Raw genomic sequence first — 19,225 nt, forward strand, 5'->3', positions numbered from 1 at the left:
AAGGAAGCCGAGTCCTACAAAGTCAAAGCAATTATCAAACATTGCCAGGTTTCCTTCTGTGCTTGAAGCTTTTTTCTTTTTACCAGAGCCTTATATTTTTTCTTAAGCGTAAACCAATCTGTTGGAATTCCAGCCAAGTTCTGTTCTCTGTAGGTCCCATAGGTGACTGATAACTCATTTTTAGCTGCTTTGCGCTCTGAATCAAACCAGGACTTTGTATGGAGAAGACCAGTAGTCGGTTTGCCTAGCTTTTTACATGTTAGATGAGTTTGCAAAGATTGTACCATGTGTTTATAGGCCTCTAAGACTGGTTCCACTGAACTTAGAGAAGTAATTAAATTACTGAAATATAAATAAGGTTCTGAAAACAGCAGCTGTCTCATAGATGCATCCAATTCTTCTGGCCACTTAATGTGGGCCCCTCTTGTAGTGACTGCAATGGCTGTTATAGAAACAAGGTCCACAAACACATTATAATTATTAAAATAGATCTTTAAAACCAAAGGTAGATGGTTGCTTTCTGCACGATATACTACGTTAAAATCATGTATTCGATCCATCAAGTCCCTGGAAACTAAAACATAATCTATTGTGGAAGGGCTTGCTAAAGAGGTAAAGGTAAAATTCACCAGGTCTATCACCGGTTATGCACCCTTTTAAAGGGATAAACCTGAATTATTGATCATATACATAAAGCGTAGACTGGCATAGTTAAATTGCCTGTGATTAAAATTTGGATGAAGAATAGGTTCTGGGAAGGTCACATTGAACCGTGCAGAAAGTGTCTCGTCATTTGTACCTATCCTTCCATTGCAATCCCCAGCGACTATTATAGAAGCATCAGGATACAATTGTGTTAAATGCTCAATATAGTACTGTACTCTAGGTTAACCCACAAGACATCCGTCATCACACGAGATTGTTGCGGAGGAATATAAACATTAATAAGTAATAACAAACACGTAGCAGTCTTCAGTGTCAAGGCAGAAGCTATCCTGTTGGAAAAATTCCATGCCACTACTGTTGCCTGTAGCTTTGTTAATAAGAAAGTGATCATACCACCCTTGGGTTGACCTCCTCTATCACTGGGTGAGGCATTAATGGAATGTGCCACATAACCATTTAACATTGGATCATTTAAAGACCACGTTTCTTGTAGTAAAATAATGTCAAAATTACTGATATATTCAATGAAGGCAGGTTCCGAGGCCTTCGTCTGCCAGCCCACAATATTCCAAGATAAAAATTTGATTGTGGGTCTCTTATGCCGAAACATGGGATCTTCCAAGTCGGGTAGCTGAGGAGGTGGAGAGTCATTACCCAAGCCATGAGCTAATGATGGCGCTAAATGAAAGGGAGAAGCTGAACTAACTGAATTAAAATGAGTTTGCATGCTAACTTCATTTCTTGAGACATTGGTCGTAGTATGCTTGGCATCACAGGGTTTCTCTCCATCGCCTACACGCTCTAGGCCCAATGGGTTCTTCACCTGCTCATGTCCCCATGTCAGTCCTTGCGGTAATAGCAAATGACTTGGCCAAAGGACTGTTTTAAAAGCCAATGGGTGTTAGCTTGACCTAAAGTCTCATCATTCCATCTGCTTCTCTTCTTTTTAAATCTTGGATTCAAGCCCCTATTTCTTATAATGACTGGAATTGGGTATCCAACAGCCAAGTCCGGATCCACGCTTGGTAGGTTCATGGATGAAATATTATTTGTCTGTGGGTGTAGTTGTTATGAGCCCTGTTTAGAGTGTTGAGCCCTCTGCTTGGAGGAGTGGATTAAATCCAGAGTTGTGCAGTCCTTAAATTGTTCAGTGCTACTATTCTTGAGAGGCCTCTTGGAGTCAGGTTTCTCTCTCTGGGCATCCTTAGCTTGTCTTTCAGCGTGCTGGATATTAACGCCGGGTTCCTTCCCTTTTGCAGCACACTCTGCTGATTCTATTAGTTTAAATAAAGGTTTAAAATTTGTTCTTCTTTTTTTGGATGTTCGTTTCCGAGCCTCCTTTGTCTTCACAGATTTGGGCTTGGCCTTTGCTGAGTGTAAGGGAGATGCTTTTCCACCAATATTGGTGGGATCCTTTCCTGGAGGATAATGTATTGCACTTGAAGAGACGGTTGCAGACAAAGGTTTTAGAGAATCCGCTTTAGGTGGCACAGCGGTAATAAGATTTCCCTTAACCTCTGTCTGAGAACTTACACATAGAAGTAACTCTTCTAGTGAAAGCTTGTCAATTCTGTCAATAGTTTTTGGGGACAGATTGTAATAGTTCATCTTATCAGACACACTCCGTGTATGTTCAGCCTGGCTTTGGCTCAACTGGTCTACTGGTGTGTGTGTGTGTTGGTTTTTTTTTGCAAGATGCATCTTATTTTCCATCAGATGATCTGCTATAGTGGCCACAGATTGATTTATTTCCTTTAATGTGTTTCTAATTTGTGCTAAAAAGCCTTGTATTCTAGTGCTCCCTGGATCCTTTGTTGGAGTTGCTTTATCACAGTCCAATGTGATTAATTTACAGGATTGAGAAGAATCATGTTCCCCTGTTACTGGTGTAGTGCCTTTAGTTTCTGGCATCTCAGCATTTATACAGTTCAACTTCTGCTCTCTTAAGGTCCCAGAGTCGTCTGGCGAGAACAAACCATTGGAACCCAATACCAGATCCGAAGCAAAAGCTGACAGTCTCAACTGGCCAAAATCTACATTCACGGTACTGTTTAGCAGGCTGCCTATTAACTGGCTACTTTCCAGTAAATGACAGTTTGTCAAAAAGCTGTCAGATAAATCGATATGAGGAGTAACAGAATTCTCTATGTTGATTGTTAAGGGTTTCAGTGAACTAACAAAGTCAGTTATCTTGATTTGCTTCAATTTCCTCGGGGCAACAGGGTAGACTTTAACACAATGTTTGGCATTGTATGTGTTAAAGTTCCCAGGAGGAGTAGAAGGCTTGGAAACGCTGTGGCCACATAACTGGGCCTGCGATGGTTTAGAAAGTTGATTGCCTCCACCTGTCCTGCTGGTTCCCAGGTCCAATACAGGTGTAATTGATATTGGAGTGCCACGTTGTATCTGTCTCAACACTGGAGGGGACAGGGTAAGATCAAGTATTTCCATTTTGTGAAAAAGGTAGAATGTAAATATCCACTGAAACTGGTAACAGTCCACAACCCCCAAGTTCTCTTAGTTTAGCTGCATTGTTCTGTTACTCACAGAGAAGTAGCTCCTTTTCTTGTTTCCATTGTAATTCGGATAAGTCCAATAATCCAGTAATCGGGTTCATTTCTTTCCAAGGCCACAAATATATATGGTATTTTTGCAGTAGTATTCCTAATATTATTGTTCCTTTATCTTCAAAGGCATAAACAAAGTTAATGAGTCTGCTGCTAAGAGCCGGGTTATTTGTATCCACAGAATAGAGTCTCCGGCTACTCCCTGCTTTTCTTCTTCCAAAAGAGCAGGTTCAAAGATTTTAAAAACTAAAAAACTTAAAAGCTGTCTAAAATTAAAGATGTTAAAAGCTATCTAAAACTGAAATGATAAAAGCTATTTATAGCCATGTATAAAAAGATTAGAAGGTTTTAAAGACTGGATTAAATATAAAATAAGGAGGCAACCAGGAGAAAACGCTGCTGCCTCCTTCACTGCTTGGACAACCCAGATAATGTTTTTATCTATTAGTTTCATGTCTGTTGTCTGGTGTCCAATGCTTTATTGTGTATTTCATAGGTACTGTAAAATCTAGCTTTTAAAAACAAAAGCAAAACAAAACAAAAGCAAAACATATTACTCATGAAAATAAAAACTTTTTAGTGTTTTTATTTAGTGATCTATCGTATTTTGCAGTGAAGCCATGATAATTGAGACAGAAATATTTATTTTATTTTAATTTAATTTATATTCCACCCATTTAGACCGAAGTCTAGTCTGGGGCTAACAACACTCAAGAATAATTGTGAAGGTGAGAAGGCCAGTGTGCCATCCTCTACTGAGCAGAAGCCGAAGGGAAGTTGAGGCTGCATAGAAGGCATACTAGTGGAGATAGATTAGGAGGGAGAGGAATGGAAGGGGTCATTGGATGTGTGTCTGGCCGATGAGAAAGGGGAGGAGCTGGACTTGATTGTCTGGGAGGATGTTATAAAAGAGGGGGAAAGTACACAAAGTTTCAGAATTGTAACGGGCGGAGAGCAGCCGAGAGAAGAGACTGAGCGGTTCAGACCTAGCTAAGCTATGGGCAAGAAGAATTGCACGGACTGCTGACTTTCCGAACCTCCAGCTCGGGGGAGGACTGTCGCGCGAGAGTAGAAGACCTAGAACCCATATGGACTGTGGTTGTATACCCACGCAGCCAGCGTCGGGGGAGGAAGGTGATCCATCCCAGTCCTTCTTTACTCCATCAACCACGCGAGGGGGACTGGGCGAGACACCCATGTTGTGGGACAGTCTGTGCCATGAGGAGCATCCCGCTGAGGCCAATGACGGATCGAGAGCGATTTAGTCCGGCCCCTCTATAAGAAGTGACCTGAGAACGCCTGATGTAAAAGTAAGAAGTTATAGAATTTTGCCTGAGTTAAGTTTATTGGACCCCTTCGAGACTGTTGAGTTGAACTTGTTTACTAATAAAAAGAAAAATGCTAAGAATACAGAACTGCCTCCAACTATCTTTCCCGCGCAAACTCAGGGGCCACCCCCAGCCGAAGATGAACCCAATCACAATAATATAAAACAAAACATCATCATCAATACAACTGAAAATAACATATAAATTAGGTATTGACAGGAAGGAAGGCCTGCCTAAAGAGCCAGGTCTTAAGTGGGCTCTTAAAAACACCCAGCGAGGGAGCCAGGCAAATTTCTGGGTGGAGATTGTTCCAAAGGCAGAGGGGTTACTGCCGAGAAGGCCCATTTTCTTCTTCTTTCTCTTTGTGCCTCCCTTGGCGTTAGGCCCCTCAGCCGCCCATCTAGACTATTAAAGCGAGTGATTTCGGTGGATCTAGGTGGGAGGAGGCGTTCTGCCAGATATTGAGGTCTTAAACCATTTATAAATATAACAGGAATAATAATAATAATAATTTATTGTCATTGTAAGTATATACACATACAACGAAATTCACAGACACCCAGAGACCAGACACATGCACACACATACAATTCCCAAACACTCCCCACCCACTAAAAGTCCCCCACTAAAAATACAAACATCTACACCGCAGGCCAAGTTACACAGTCCAACTAATTATTCACTACTGGTGGTCTTTAAGCTCATTATTAATTGCAATTATAGCTCTGGGATAAAAACTATTGAGAAAACGTGTGGTCCGAGTCTTAATTGTTCTATATCTTCTGCCAGATGGTAACAGTTCAAAAAAGTTATAAGCAGGATGGGAAGAGTCTCTCAGGATGCTATGTGATTTCCTTAGACAGCGGGATGTGAAGATGTCATCCAGGGTTGGTAGCTGGAGCCCGATGATATTCTGGGCAATTTTAATGGTTCTCTGTAGAGCTTTTTTGTCCGCTACAGAGCTACTCCCAAACCATGCCAGAATGCCATAGGTTAGGACACTCTCAATGGTGCTACGATAGTATGACAGAAGTAAATGCCGAGATAAATTTAACTTGCCGAGCATTCTCAGGAAATACAGCCTCTTCTGTGCCTTCTTCATTAGCATGTTGGCATTTATAGTCCATGAGAGGTCCTCTGAGATGTAAGTACCCAGAAATCTAAAACTACCAACTCTCTCCACTTCCTCACCGTTTATGTACAGTGGTAAATGTACATTTCTCTTCCTCCTAAAATCAATTATGAGTTCTTTAGTTTTTTTGATGTTAAGTGTGAGATGATTTTCTTTACACCAAAGTATCAACCTTTGTACTTCCTTTCTATAAGCAGAACCATATTCTGTTAATAACATGGTTCATGGTTGTTGCACAACCCCATATGATGGAAGTCTGGACCTTTATTTATAAGTGTAGCATACAGGTCAAAAGGATATGGGTCAATATCCTTGTATTTGGAAACTGGAGTTTCGGAACATATAGGACAGGAGATAAAACATATTTCTGAGGGAGCAAATACTATGAATTAGATCAATATCCTCCTTGTTCTACCACAAGGTAGTGTTCAAGGCAGCTTGATAACACTTTCGTGTCTTCTTATTTAACAGTGTGGGACACTTTTCAGTTAAATTTCTGCTTCTTCCCTCGGGCAGATAAAGCTGATGCCGCGTTAGAAATTTAAAACAATAAAAATTTTCCCTGGGCATTGTGTCCAGGATAAAAACAGAGGTTTACGACGAAAAGTTACATTCGATTTTCATGCGGCATTTAACTAGTACTTAAGCGTCCACAAATCTGATTGGAACGCCTCCGGAAGGACCGCGGGAAGGCGGCCCGGCCCGAGGCCTTCTGGGAGGAGCAGTTCGAATTATCTGACGGACCCTCTGGCGGCTCCTAAGATGATGCGCGAGGACCTATCCCAGCCGCGCTCGCGGTGCCTTCTGGGAAGCGTAGTTTCCTTTTCGCCGAAGTGCTCTGTGGGACGGGTAGTTCCATTTCCTGTGGCGCTGTAGGCGGAAGGCGCGTCTCCCGTGGCGGTGACGGCGGTGGAACCGCCCGGTTTTGGGGCTCGGCGTTGGGAGGCCTTGTGGGATCTGTAGTCCCGGCGGCTGCCTCGGGCCCGGCGGCGGGGGAAGAAGGAGGGAGGAGGAGGCAGGCAGGCAGGCAGGCAGGCAAGGCGGCACACCGCGCAGACCATGCCCGGGTTCACGTGCTGCGTGCCCGGCTGCTACAACAACTCTCACCGGGACAAGGCGCTCCACTTCTACACCTTCCCGAAGGACGCGGAGCTGCGCCGCCTCTGGCTGAAGAATGTGTCCCGGGCGGGCGTCAGCGGCTGCTTCAGTACTTTCCAGCCCACCACGGGCCACCGGGTCTGCTCCGAGCACTTCCCGGGGGGCCGCAAGTCCTACCTGGTGCGGGTGCCCACCATCTTCCCCTTGCGGGGCGTCAACGAGCGGAAAGGAGCCCGCGGGGGCCGGAGGGCGCGCCACGCCCCCGCCGCCAACCCGGCCGCCGCCGCCGCCGCCGCCGCCGCCCAGGCCGCGGTCCTGCTCACTTTGCAGGAGGGAGGAGCCGCCCAGGAGGCAGCCCAGGCCCTCCGAGGAGCCGCCGCCGCCGCCGCCGCCGCCGCGGGCGGGATCGCCCTTGGAGGAGGAGGAGGAGGACCAGGAGGAGGAGGAGGAGGCATGGGGGGCGGCGGCGGGGGCGTCTCTATGGGCTCCGGGGTCCCCGGCGAGGATGTCAAGCCGATCGACCTGACGGTCCAGTTGGAGCTGGGCGGTCCTGCCTCCATGGTCGGGGCTCCCGTCGGCTTGGCCTTCCTGACCGAGAACGGGCCGCTGGCGGACAGCCCCCCGGACCACTCGTACTCGCTCTCGTCGGGCACCACGTCGGAGGAGCTGCTGCGCAAGCTGAACGAGCAGCGGGACATCATTGCGCTGCTGGAGGTGAAGATGAAGGAGATGAAGGGCAGCATCCGCCGCCTCCGCCTGGCGGAAGCCCAGCTCCGGGAGGAGATCCGAGAGAAGGACCGCCTGCTCCACGCCGCCAGCCTCGGGGGAGGCTCTCGCAAGCGCCACGGCCTCTGAGACATGCCTGGCCGCCCCTGGCCGCCGCCGACCCCCCCTCCTCCTCGTCCTCCTACTCGCTGGGGATCCCCTCCTCCTTGGGTGACCTGTTTTGCTGAGGGCAAGGGACCAGGTTCAAAAGGAAGCGATGGAAATCGGTTACTTACTGTGGCAGCAACGAAAGCCCAGCCGAAAAGACTGCTCGGGGTTGAGGGGGAAAAGAAGCTGTTGTAAAGACAAATGGTGCTCCGGAGTAGTGTTAATGCCCAAGTTGTATTTCTAGTTCCTTTAAGCCAGGTGTACTCTTTGACAGAAAGAGTGTCAGTTTACACCAGTAGATTGACAACATTTCCCTCTCCATCCAGGAAGCCCATACATATTGCTGTGAACTGGTTGTCTCTGAACTGGACTTAAGACTTCACTTTTAAACTGTATTCCTGTGAGAGTTAATCAACAATCCTTGGCTACCATATTTTTTAAAACATAAGCCTGGATTTTTGGAGAGCGACACTATATTCCATGGATTATGGAATCCAAAGGACAGCGGCAGACAACAGCTGCTGTGGTACTGTCAGTGATGTCTTTTGGAACTCAAGCCTCTGTAGCATCAATGGAAAATGTCTTTGGTAGACTTGCATGTTTCCAATAATCGGGTGTAGGAACTCCTGCTACTAGCACTCAAATTACACTTGTTACAAAATCAGTTTTGAGGAAGATGCATTACTTTTTACAAACATATTTGGGCTCTACACCATTTACACTAGAGTACTTGTTGTTCATGGTGGTATTATATGACAAATATTCTGCAGTAAATGTTGGTTAACACCTTAGAAATTGTGATCATCAATGCATTTTTTTGTCCCTCTATATCAAAGAAAAGAAAACTTGGTGTTTTCAGTCTGCACAATCCTCCCCCCCCCCAAATACAGAGTTTGCTATTTTTGGTGCCCAGATAAATTCTTAGCAAAGAGGACAGCAGGAGCACATAGTTTGTATCCCTGCTTTGTAGTTGCTTTTTGCCTTTGTTTCTCTAAGTTGATAAGTGATTGTTGTGGCAATGGCATAAGGTTGGATACATGCCCTTTGTGGCATTCAACAGTTGTTTCATTTCTGCTAATGCCTGGTTTCCTCTGGTACAACCTGTGTAGTATCTTTCATGTTCTGGGGTGTATTATGGCTAACGTAAGAGGAATTAGGTTAATTTCCAGTGACCCACTTGCTATAAAACGCTGGACATATGCAGTACTACATCTGAGTACATTAGCATAGCTAGCAATCTGTGCTTGTTGACTGACAAAAATTAATGATACAAGTTTCTAGAGAGGTAGCTGTGTTAGTCTGTGCAAGACAAAAACAAAATGAAATGAGAAACATAGTGGTGCCATAAAGGCAAACTTAAATTTCAGTGTGAGCTTTTTTGGAGAAATCTCATGAAAGCTCATGTTGAAATATAACAGTTGTTAAAAGTGCCACTACATTTTTATTTTGTTTTTATCTGTATTTGAATTAAACAAGTGTGGACTAACAAGTTTACTCGTTAGAGATATTTATACTGCCCAGATTTTAATTATCTGCTTTCATGAATGGAAATGAAAAAAGAGTTTGTGCTACAGTCCAAATCACATGTTAGAAATGTAATGGACTCCCTTAGACTACAGAATAAAATAGATGCTTCCCCTTAATACATGCAGAGTGGTTAATGGTAGCATGTAAGAACCTGCTGCATATGTGCTCTGTGTTACTCGATAAATGATGTATAGATTTTTCTTTTGTACTAAGAAGGAGAGAAACAAATGGATATAGTTCTTGATTCTCTCAACCCCATCTGGTAACTAAAGAACAAAACTGCTTAATATTAAATTGGCTCACAATTTGGTGGATGTGTGGCATTTTGAACTGTGTAAGTATCTTTAATTGAAATTATTGTGACTTGCTGCATTTAATTAGTATTCGGATGGCCATGTGTCCACTTCTTTTTATTTGTTGACTAGTTACACATTAAACAACAATCACAAACAGAAGTCACAAATGTATATTGCTTATTCATGTTGTATATACCTAGAGCAGTGAACATAAAGGAAAAAAAGGAAAAGATTGCTTACACTGAAATGCTAAAAAATGCACCATGAAGAGAATGGATGTCTAACATGGCCCTTGCTTCTATTTACTATACATGGGTAATAAGACTTCTACTTTTTTCTCTCCCAGGACTGCTGTAATTCACTGTGCCATTTATTTGTGAATATACCAGAAGAATGTACACTGTACACTCTCAATGGATTTTGTGGATGCCCTGCTGTGGCTGTTGAAGATTTGGACTGTACTTTGAACAACATAAGTAGACTTATCCAGTTGTTTGGTTAGGAGTTGCAAGAATGTTGTCTGCTATATACTCTTATCTTTCGGTTTAATTCCTTTTTTGGTCCCCCAGACCTGGCAGACTTCAGTCCTATGCTTATGAAGTAGAGAAGGAAATTGCAGATATGCTTGCTACAAAGTGCTGCACTTAGGTTTGGTTACAGAACTATTCTTTTACTTTTTCCTTTTCTATTTGTATCTATTGGGGATCTTAAGCAACACTTTGATCTTTTTTTGTAAATAAGTCTCTGCATTCTAGCTGACTGAGAGTGTTTTGAAGGCATGTGTTGTGATAGTTGTGGTACTTTCCTACAGTCATTATGCACTAAAATACAGTATGTTCAGTTAGTTGAATCATTGGACTGGTTATCTGTTGGACTGTTCTATTTTCCTGATTATTCTGAGGTGCTAACAAACATGCTTAATTTGAATAAAGTCTATTTCATTTTGTTATTCTGGAGTATGTTGTGTGCAATACTTACAATCTCCTACACTTTCTTCCTACAATCTTATTTTCACCTGTAAACACTGTTTTTTTTTCTTGCTGTTTGGGTTACAAGGCTTTTGCCTACCCTTCAAGATGAATACAATTATAATTGATTCAAGTTTGACATAAAATGCTTTTTTTCAGACGTAACATTAATCTTAATGTCACTTCATCATTTTTCCTTTAAAATGTTAATTGGTGGAATTTTCAATGATGTCACGTAAAAAAGCACACTTTTTAGGTAACTTATATTTTAAAATATAGGGTACAGTGGTGCCTGGCTTAGCGATTGCATCGTTTACCGATGTAATCGCTTAACGATTAGTTTTCCGGAGCGATCTTGCGCTCCATTTAACAATGTTTCCTATGGGCGATTTTCGCATATCGATGTTTGGGACCTTGCTTCGCATAGCGATGACAGTTTGGGTCCCCCTGTTTCTCTTAATGATAGTTTTGACAGCCTCGTGTTGGCTGTCTTTTAAATGTTTAAAAATGTTTTTAAAAGGTTTAGAATGCATGAAATCATAAGTGCACTTAATAAACCTTTTGTTAAACTAATTTGACTTTGTTCTGACTCTTGGAATTTGTTGTAATTTTCCCCCCATTGAAATGCATTGAATAGGTTTCAATGCATTTCAGTTGGGGAACTGCATTTCGCTTAGCGATGTTTCCTATGGCGATTTGCACTTAAGGACGGCAATCCGTTCCTATTGGAATGGATTATCCGGTTTTCAATGCATCTCTATGGGAAAATGTGTTTCACTTAGCGATGTTTTCTCATAGCGATGTTTTTTTTGCACCAATTAAAATAATTAAGCGAGGCACCACTGTAGTTTTTTTTTTACTTAACCACTTCTAATGAACTATGATGATGATGATAATGATGCCGCATTTCTCCCAATAAGGGATGCAAACCAGCTCACAACATTAAAATTCACACAATTAAAAACACAGTAAGTTGAATCTTAAAAGACAAATTAAACGATACAGTATATGGATTAAAATAGAATTAAAAGATTAAAACATGAAAACATGAACAAGATTAAAATTATCTGCTAAAATGGGGTTCAGGGATTCAGTTATAACTGTTAAAAGCCTGCCTGAAGAGATGGGTTTTTCGCTTTTTTTCAGAAGGATAACTGGGAAGGGGCCATCCTGATCTCCCAAGGGAGAGCGTTCCATAGCCTGGGAGCTGCCACAGAGAAGGCCCTCCCCCATGTCCCCAACAGCTGTGCTTGTGCTGGCAGTGTGGCCGAGAGGAGGGCCTCCTCTGCTGGTTTTAATCACCAGGAAGGCGCATATAGGGAGATACAGTCCTTCAGGTAGCCTGGACCCAGACTGTATAGAGCTTTATAGGTAATGACCAGCACTTTGAATTGGGCCTGGAAACAGACTGGTAGACAGTACAGTTCTTGTAACAGGTGTGTTATATGCTCCCTGCAGCTGGCTCCAGTCAGTAGTCTGGCTGCAGAGTTTTGCACCAGCTGAAGTTGCCAATGAACTAGGAACTCTTATCCAATTTCACTCTTTTGGATTTCAAATACTGAAATTGTTCTACAGTACTCGTTAATATTCTCTTGAGACATACATGTACAGTACATAGTGTTTGTTGGATGATAAGTTCTGCAAGAAACTTGATTGCACTTCCAAATGTTGTATAAAAAATCACTGTGCAAAATGTTTATATTTTACAAACATGTATATTGCTAATATTTAATAACTGACTTTGCTGAGGAGCATACAAGATAAACATATGAAGAAAAGGTAGGGATTGAGGAAAAATGGTAACGTGGCTCACAGATATAAACAAAACAGTTTGGAGAAAGCTTTGCAGGTGAAATACAGGAGTGCTGTATTTGAAAAGAGTGGGTGAATTACAGCCACAATGAATTTAATTATAAATAAGGAACTTCCTCTGCACATATAAAACTATTTTTATTCAATTCTACTTTCAAATGCAAAAGTATTTTAGTGCACTATCAAGTTCAGACAAAATAGGAATACAATTATTTGCACAGCAATACAAGTACAGTACAGTACAGCCTCTTCTCATACTCATTGCATTCAGCCGCCTTGTCGCTCTCCTACGAAATTCTGGGAGTTACAGTCCAAAAACATAAATATGCACACCTCTGATAATACCAACTGACTGCTGTCTGTTCTGCAGGGCAGCAACCTCTCCAGGATCTGAAGCAGAGGCTTTTCTGCATCTCTTGCTTGCTAGCTAATCCTCTACAAAGTAAGTGCAGAATGACAAATTGTAACCAGGGCCTTGGGCATGCACAACGTGGTGTAACCGCGAGCAGCAGCTATTTTGGGGATGGATAGCTATGTTCTCCCGTTTAGTCTGTTGTCCCGCTTCCACAGGGCCGGCCGAACTCGACACCTTAGCAGGCAACGCTCACCGCTTTGGTTGCGCGAGGAGGTGCCGCTCAAAAATATTCTCCCACAATGCTTTGTGACTTCTTACATCTCTCTGGGATCCAGAGCTCGCCGCGCCATTCGCGCTGGGAATTGTAGTCCGGCCACTTTTTTGGGGGGGGAGGGGCCCCCCCTACTTTTTGGCGATAACACTCGCCTTCCCAGCAGCCTTAGGGCGTGACCGGAAGGGGCGAGCGGGGGGGGGGGCTGTGACGTCAGGGAACCTCAGCGGGCCTGGGCTGCGTTTGCTGCCGCTATTCCGCCGCCGCCGCCGCCATTAGGCCAGTGGGCGCTGTGAGGTGAGTGTTGCCGCGTCCCGCGCGACGGAAGTGGAGGGAAGGAACTGGGGCCTTTCCGAGTTTCTCCATGGCCCGGCCTGGGCCTACTGAAGGGGGGGGCGCCGCCTGCCGCTCCTGGCCGTCTAAGGGGGGGGTTGTCTTTTCTCTTCCCCAACCCGTCGCTCCCGCTTCTTTGAGAGCGGAGACGGGCGCGGATCAGGGCGTGTCCGCGAACTCTTGGGTCCGCCTCGTGACTCTCCGCCTGCCTCGCGGGACGGGCTCCCTTTCCTGAAGGCCGCCCGCTCCCCCCCCCCCGGTTTTCGCCTCTTTTGGGACTGAGGCGGGTAACCCGGGGCGGGCGCGGGTCTCGTTCCCCGCCCCCCTTCCTCGCGCGGGTGGTGGTTCCCCCCCCGTCCCCATGCAGGCGCTTCCCACGTGCTTCTTCGGAGCGCCGTCCGCGGGCGAAGGTGGGCCTCGGAAAGTTTCTGCCTTTCGGGCGAAGACGTTTTGGGCTCCCATTCATTGCGTCCGCCGCTCGTTGGCACCCAGGGCGGCAGTGCCTGAGGTTCGTGCCTCTTGAGAGAGAGTTGAGAAGGGCTTTTCTTTTTTTTTTTTAAAAAGGAATGCTGGGCATCGAACCCTGCAGAGGTTAAAAAGGTGTTCTTAAAAGGTTTCGCAGAAGCTTCGCTGCTGAAAGTTCCTGAGCCCATTTTCCCCATTGATTTCCCTGGGCGTTGAGAGGCTCGGGCGGTTCCTTCCAGATTTCTGTGAGGGAAGTCTGCAGACAACTGCAGGGCGTCAAGGGAGCCTTCGTTTGTTATGGGCTGGATCTTTGCCGTCCTCCAGCTCGTGCGCTTCCCCTCCTGGTTAACATGCTCTCCTCGGAAGTGGAGGCAGCAGGGGCTTCCTTGTCTTCTTGCCTCCTTTTCTGATGTTAAAAAAAAGAGTGAGTGAGGTTAGCACGGTGGCTTTTCTGCAATGGGTTCAAGGGATCACATGTCTCAATCGATGCAGATAGATCAGTTTTTTAAAAAGTGGTAGCTCCAGAGGAACAACTATGTATTTGGTGTGGGGGGGGGGAACAGGACTCCAGGCTGGTTTTTATTTCCCTTCGCGTTGTGTGGTCAATGGGGAAAAATGCAAATCAGATCATCCCAAACCCCTAGTTTTTCCAATGTAGTCAGTTTGAAATTATTTGGTTACTGATCCTGGCCTATGGCTGTGAGTCTGTGGGCTTGGTCACACAGCCAATTTACATTGATTTCAGTCCCAAGGTTTCTAAAACTGCTGTAAAGTCACGTATATAACTTGGTAGGTGCATTATTTTGACTTAAACAACTTTGATAAATTTATGATAATTAAAACCAGTTTGGGAAGCTAGACCGGAACCAGTTTCCATTCAATTAGCATACTCTTGTTTGATTTTTGTTTGTTTGTTTAATGATGGAAAAATGGGAATGGGAGGGGCGGCTTCCAGCAGGTTCAGCAGAAAGGGAGCCAATGCTGGAATTGCAGTCCCTGCATGGCTGTCCTGGATGCTGTTTATCTGGGAGGGGAATGGCTCACAGGTCATGTTTTCATCCCCACTGCCATCACTTCCAGCAAGGGGAAATCTCTTAGTACTGAACAGGTGACTATTGTACTTCCTAGAGCTGCCTCCTGCTTCCCCACTGTTCAGCAGAACATCAAACAGGTGATTTGATGAAGAATGCTGCCCAGCTGATCTCTTGGCCAGTAGGCCTATTAGTCACATTGAAGGGGTGGTGCTCCTAGCCTGCCAGCCATTCTCTGCCTGCTCTGTGCCTGCCAACACACTGCTCAGCTGTTGAGCAGGGTGAAGCCACTTCCTGGTTCAGTGGGCCGGTCAGCTGCTTTGCGGGGCAATGCTTCTGGTTTGAGATGGGGGTATTCGTATTCGTGTATACAGATACCTCACAGGTGAAAATAACAAGGGTCTGGCCCCATGGAACCAGACTGGCCACTCATTATTTCGCTGCTGATGGAGCCTTCCTATTGTTGTACACAGTGGATTAGCCACTCTGCGACCTGGCAGAGAGGCCTGTCATCCCACCTCCTGCCAGAATTGGCTAATCTATTGTGGACAATGGCGCGATAGGAAGGCTCGGTTGAGCTGGTGTGAGCAGTCCGGCCCCATGGGATTGGGCCCTCGTTATTTCCACCTGTGGGGGGAATATTCATATACAAATACCCCCATCTCTACTCCTGGCACATTGACCATCCATCCTCTGTGTCCTGTTACCTGCTCTGTGCTGAATGGATAGAACAGGGTAGGTGGCTGTAATGCCTAACATGTTGATGACGTGATGCAGTGATGAACATAAGAAGGAATTTTGAAAACATTTAAAGGAAAAACAGTGGTGCCTGTGCCACCCAAAATCCGCATAGGCACAAATTAAAATGACAGCAGTGTCCTCCGCCACAAAACCGCATTGGATTTAATCGATTTAGGGTCTGAGGTATTTTAAAAAATCCCTGCTGGCCCTTTAAAAAAAAGCTTTGGTTTGCAGCCCAAATAAATCAGTTTCATACACATGTTATGCCTGGAAATTAGTAACTTTATTTACATTGATTTAACCGTGGTTCTTATTGCCAGTGGGACTGTGGCCTATGCTGAGAGGAATTTGAATTTGGCATAACATAGTTGTTCCCCTTTTTGGATATTCCATTCCATCAGATCCAGTGGTGCTGGCAAATCCAAGAGTAGCCAGTATAAGGGGTGTGTGTGCCAGTTTAAGGGCCTCTGTGCTGACACAGGGGGCTTTGCTTCATTCCAAGTTTACTACAGTTGGTGTATCTCTGAGTTTGGATCATATTCTTAGTTATAGTCCTTCTTTGTTGTGGAAGTATAAATGAAGTTGATAAAACTACACAAGTGGCATTCCTCCCCAAACATGTCATGAAAGTGAGCATAGTCTTTTATTATTGGAGAGGGGGGGATGGTTAGGGGCCAGGCACGTTTTGCAGAGTATGGTCAGGCGTAGTTGTGTCACTTGCTTTTTATTTCTTTTTTTTTCTTCTGTTTATGCCTAGCTTTCTGTTTTGGTGACAGAACATTTGATTTGGCAGTTTTGGTGTTGGTTCTTCTCTTCAAAGGATTGTTCTTTGGTTTAGGGATAGTTGAAATGTACCCATGGGTTTAAAATTGGCAAATGTAAAAAAAAAATTGTGAGTCGGCAGTTAGGTTGACAAATGAAACAAAGACTGGAGGCAACCCTTAAGTTAATGAAAAATAGCACAGTGATGGACACTGTATGTAAACTCTTGTAGTTTTATAAGGTGATAAGACAATGAACCAAAATTAAGTGGGCAATTCTTACATATTGCTTCTTGTGGTTGGCTGTAGCCAGTAACTGTTTTTCTTTAGATACATTCTCTGATGAACGTGTATTCCGGTAATAGAACAGTTCTTCCCTCTAACTTTAATGTATCTGCAGAATTGGATTTCTATGTGCCCTGTACTTATTCTTGTAAACAATCTTCTTGATGTTATGTTAAAAGCACAGTACTAATTTGTCTTGAAGACTGAATATTAGTATTGAAACATTGGTTCCTTTTGCCTTCCATTAGGAAAAAGATGGAAGACAGTGAGGTTTTCTGCCTAGTGGATTATTCTTGAGAAAGAATGGCCACTTGTCTGTGGTGAATATGAGTTTCTGCAGGGGAGCAGGCACCAAAGCATTATAAAGGTTGAATCTTCCTTTCATTACATTTATGTTTTACTGTTATAGCACTGTGCATAGCCAATATCAACAGTACAGTAATAAAAATGTAGTAATGAAAATGAAAGAATCTGTAAAAATAAAATTAGAAATAAGAGTTGAAATCAGTCATTGATAACATATCGAATTCTGACAACATTGAAATGTGATACAGTAAGCAATTTTAAAAAAATCAGTTTGACAAGCAAAGTGTGTATGTGTGTGTGTTTAGAGAGAGAGAGAGGAAGGAGGGCTTTCTTAGGATGGGATTTTCAGAACTTGGATGCAGTTGCTGACCGAGACTTCTGAAAGCTTCTCAGTACCAGCAAGGAGAGAACAGCTCTTCAAGTAATATACTGTAATTTTAGATTTTATAGGTAGTAACCAGCACTTTGAGTTTTGCTTCTTGTAAGTGGCTCTAGTGTACAATCCAGGTCAAGTGCTGAAACACTGTTTAAGGGCAGCTGTGTGTTGAATATTACAGCAGTCTGAAGGAGGTATAAGAAAAACATGTGGTGCTACAACCTGAAATGACTGATACAGTTGGGGATGGATGGATGTATAAGCTAGTAAAATATGTGGAACTGATCATATTTGTAAGGCTAAGAAGGATATGTACAATTTCAGAATTGTGTTTTTGTTGAACCCTGGACCATGATTGTAACTGGGTTGAGAAGTTTTGTTACAGGAAGAGGTGACTCACTTCCAAGCTTCATTCAATCAAATCCTAAGGATTTGTTTGAGCAGTGCAGCATTTTCTGTCAAGCTTGCTATCATGATTTTGATTAATATTAATATTGAATGGTAATGCAAGAATAGGGTTAAATGTGGCTGTAATGTCGCATGTTAGAAGAACCTTTGGAAAAGAGTGAAAGACTGCTTATAGTGGGGAAGCATTTATTTGGTCCAAGAAGGTGTTGAGATATGAAAAGCTAGTAATAATCTGAAATTATCTCAACATGGCTAGTTAGTTTTGTCAGGTGGGCAAAAAACAACAGATGGTGGAACAATGTGCATATGCTATTTGGATTTTTTGGACTTTTGAGTCCCATAATTCTCCACAGATTTCTCAGGCAAATTCTACAGAAATCTGTATTGCATTCATCTAAACCAGGGTCTGTGTTGGGCCTATTACCTGTTGTTGGCATACAGTAGCACCCCCATATCTGCAGGGGATCAGTTCCAAGCCGCTCCATACTGGAAAACACAGAACACTCTTTTAATAGTGACCTCTGTACATACCTCCTTCTAATGGCAAATTCTAGTAACTTCATTCTTAAATATATGTGTATTTTGGGATTTTTCTTTTAATGTTTTTAATTTTCAGACCATGAATAAATGAATCAGTGGACTAAGGTGATCCCGTGGCTAAGGGAGTCCTGTTGTACAAACATGGAAATACCTTTGTTGCTTTCTGGAAGTTGTGGTCTAATTGTCCTTCAGGCTCTGTAGAGGTACCTCCTTAAAAATGCAGTGCCCATAAAATACCATGTCAGTAGCTTGATCAGGGATGGAGCCTCCAAGACAGGCCCTGGTTATGGAAGTATAGGTGTCGGTCTGTGGGCTGCAATTCCAAGAATTCTAGGAGTTGGGAGCCCCAAAAAATCTGAATGGCACTCCCCTATAGGTTTTCTCTTTCCTCTGGAAGTGCATTTTTGTGTATTATTGGAAAAGGCAAAACCAAATCTTTATTAAGATTCAAATACTGTACAAGCTATAAAGGAGATGGTGGTATTTTGACATCTTGCACTTTGGAGCAGCAATGAGAATTCTACAGTGTGACCTGTGCTTCCAGTGCACACTTTTTCAAGCTCTCTTCCTTTTTCTGGCACAGAAATTCAGAATCGCGCCCAAGAAGCCTTCTGGGGATAAGATTCTCCCTAAGATTTGATGGTTATCTTCCTCCTGCACCTTTTTCAAATAGTCTTGTAAAGAACTGGATGTGATCTTCCTTTGGGAAACTGTTTTTTGGGAATTGTATTAAAGTAAGCTAGTTGCTTGACTAATTTGCAGCCTGGCTAAATTGCCAAGTAAGCACTAGATAGAGTTAAAGAAGGACACTAGAATTATCTTTTTTTGAACTCTTGTTGAGATTTTATTGCTTTTCCTTTCAAGAAAAAAAGTATTAAGAGAGAAACAGAATTTGTGAACAAGCTAACAAATATATTACTCTTCTAAGAAGTTATGAAAAATTTACAAATATGTCAGAATTATTCAGTAGCCCATCAGTGAAATTAAAAAAATCAGTTGGGATGAAAAGAATGCACATTAAATTTCTTTTTCTCATTGAATTCACCTGTCTTGACAATTAGACACTTTGAGAAAGTAAGATTTTTT

General features: G+C 43.4%; 2 protein-coding genes across 4 annotated transcripts in view; both read left to right on the forward strand.

Annotated features, from left to right (window-relative positions):
- The first annotated feature begins 6,601 nt into the window (after nucleotides 1-6,601).
- THAP11 (THAP domain containing 11) lies at nucleotides 6,602-7,787 on the forward strand. The gene has a single exon (XM_078380376.1). The coding sequence runs from the start codon at nucleotides 6,753-6,755 to the stop codon at nucleotides 7,644-7,646; it is 894 nt and encodes a 297-aa protein (XP_078236502.1). The 5' UTR covers nucleotides 6,602-6,752; the 3' UTR covers nucleotides 7,647-7,787.
- Nucleotides 7,788-13,072: 5,285 nt separating this feature from the next.
- Nucleotides 13,073-19,225, forward strand: part of NUTF2 (nuclear transport factor 2) — a 29,589-nt gene continuing 23,436 nt past the window's right edge. The window contains exons 1-2 of one of the 3 annotated variants that reach the window (XM_020810989.3): nucleotides 13,094-13,190; nucleotides 16,758-16,876. The gene's annotated coding sequence lies outside the window, so the exon portion shown is untranslated. Of the gene's footprint in view, nucleotides 13,191-13,621; nucleotides 13,735-16,757; nucleotides 16,877-19,225 lie in introns of those variants that run through there. The other 2 variants (XM_078380384.1, XM_078380385.1) reach the window with 2 other exon arrangements.

Source organism: Pogona vitticeps, chromosome 10 (assembly GCF_051106095.1).
Source record: "Pogona vitticeps strain Pit_001003342236 chromosome 10, PviZW2.1, whole genome shotgun sequence".
Lineage (NCBI taxonomy): Eukaryota > Metazoa > Chordata > Lepidosauria > Squamata > Agamidae > Pogona > Pogona vitticeps.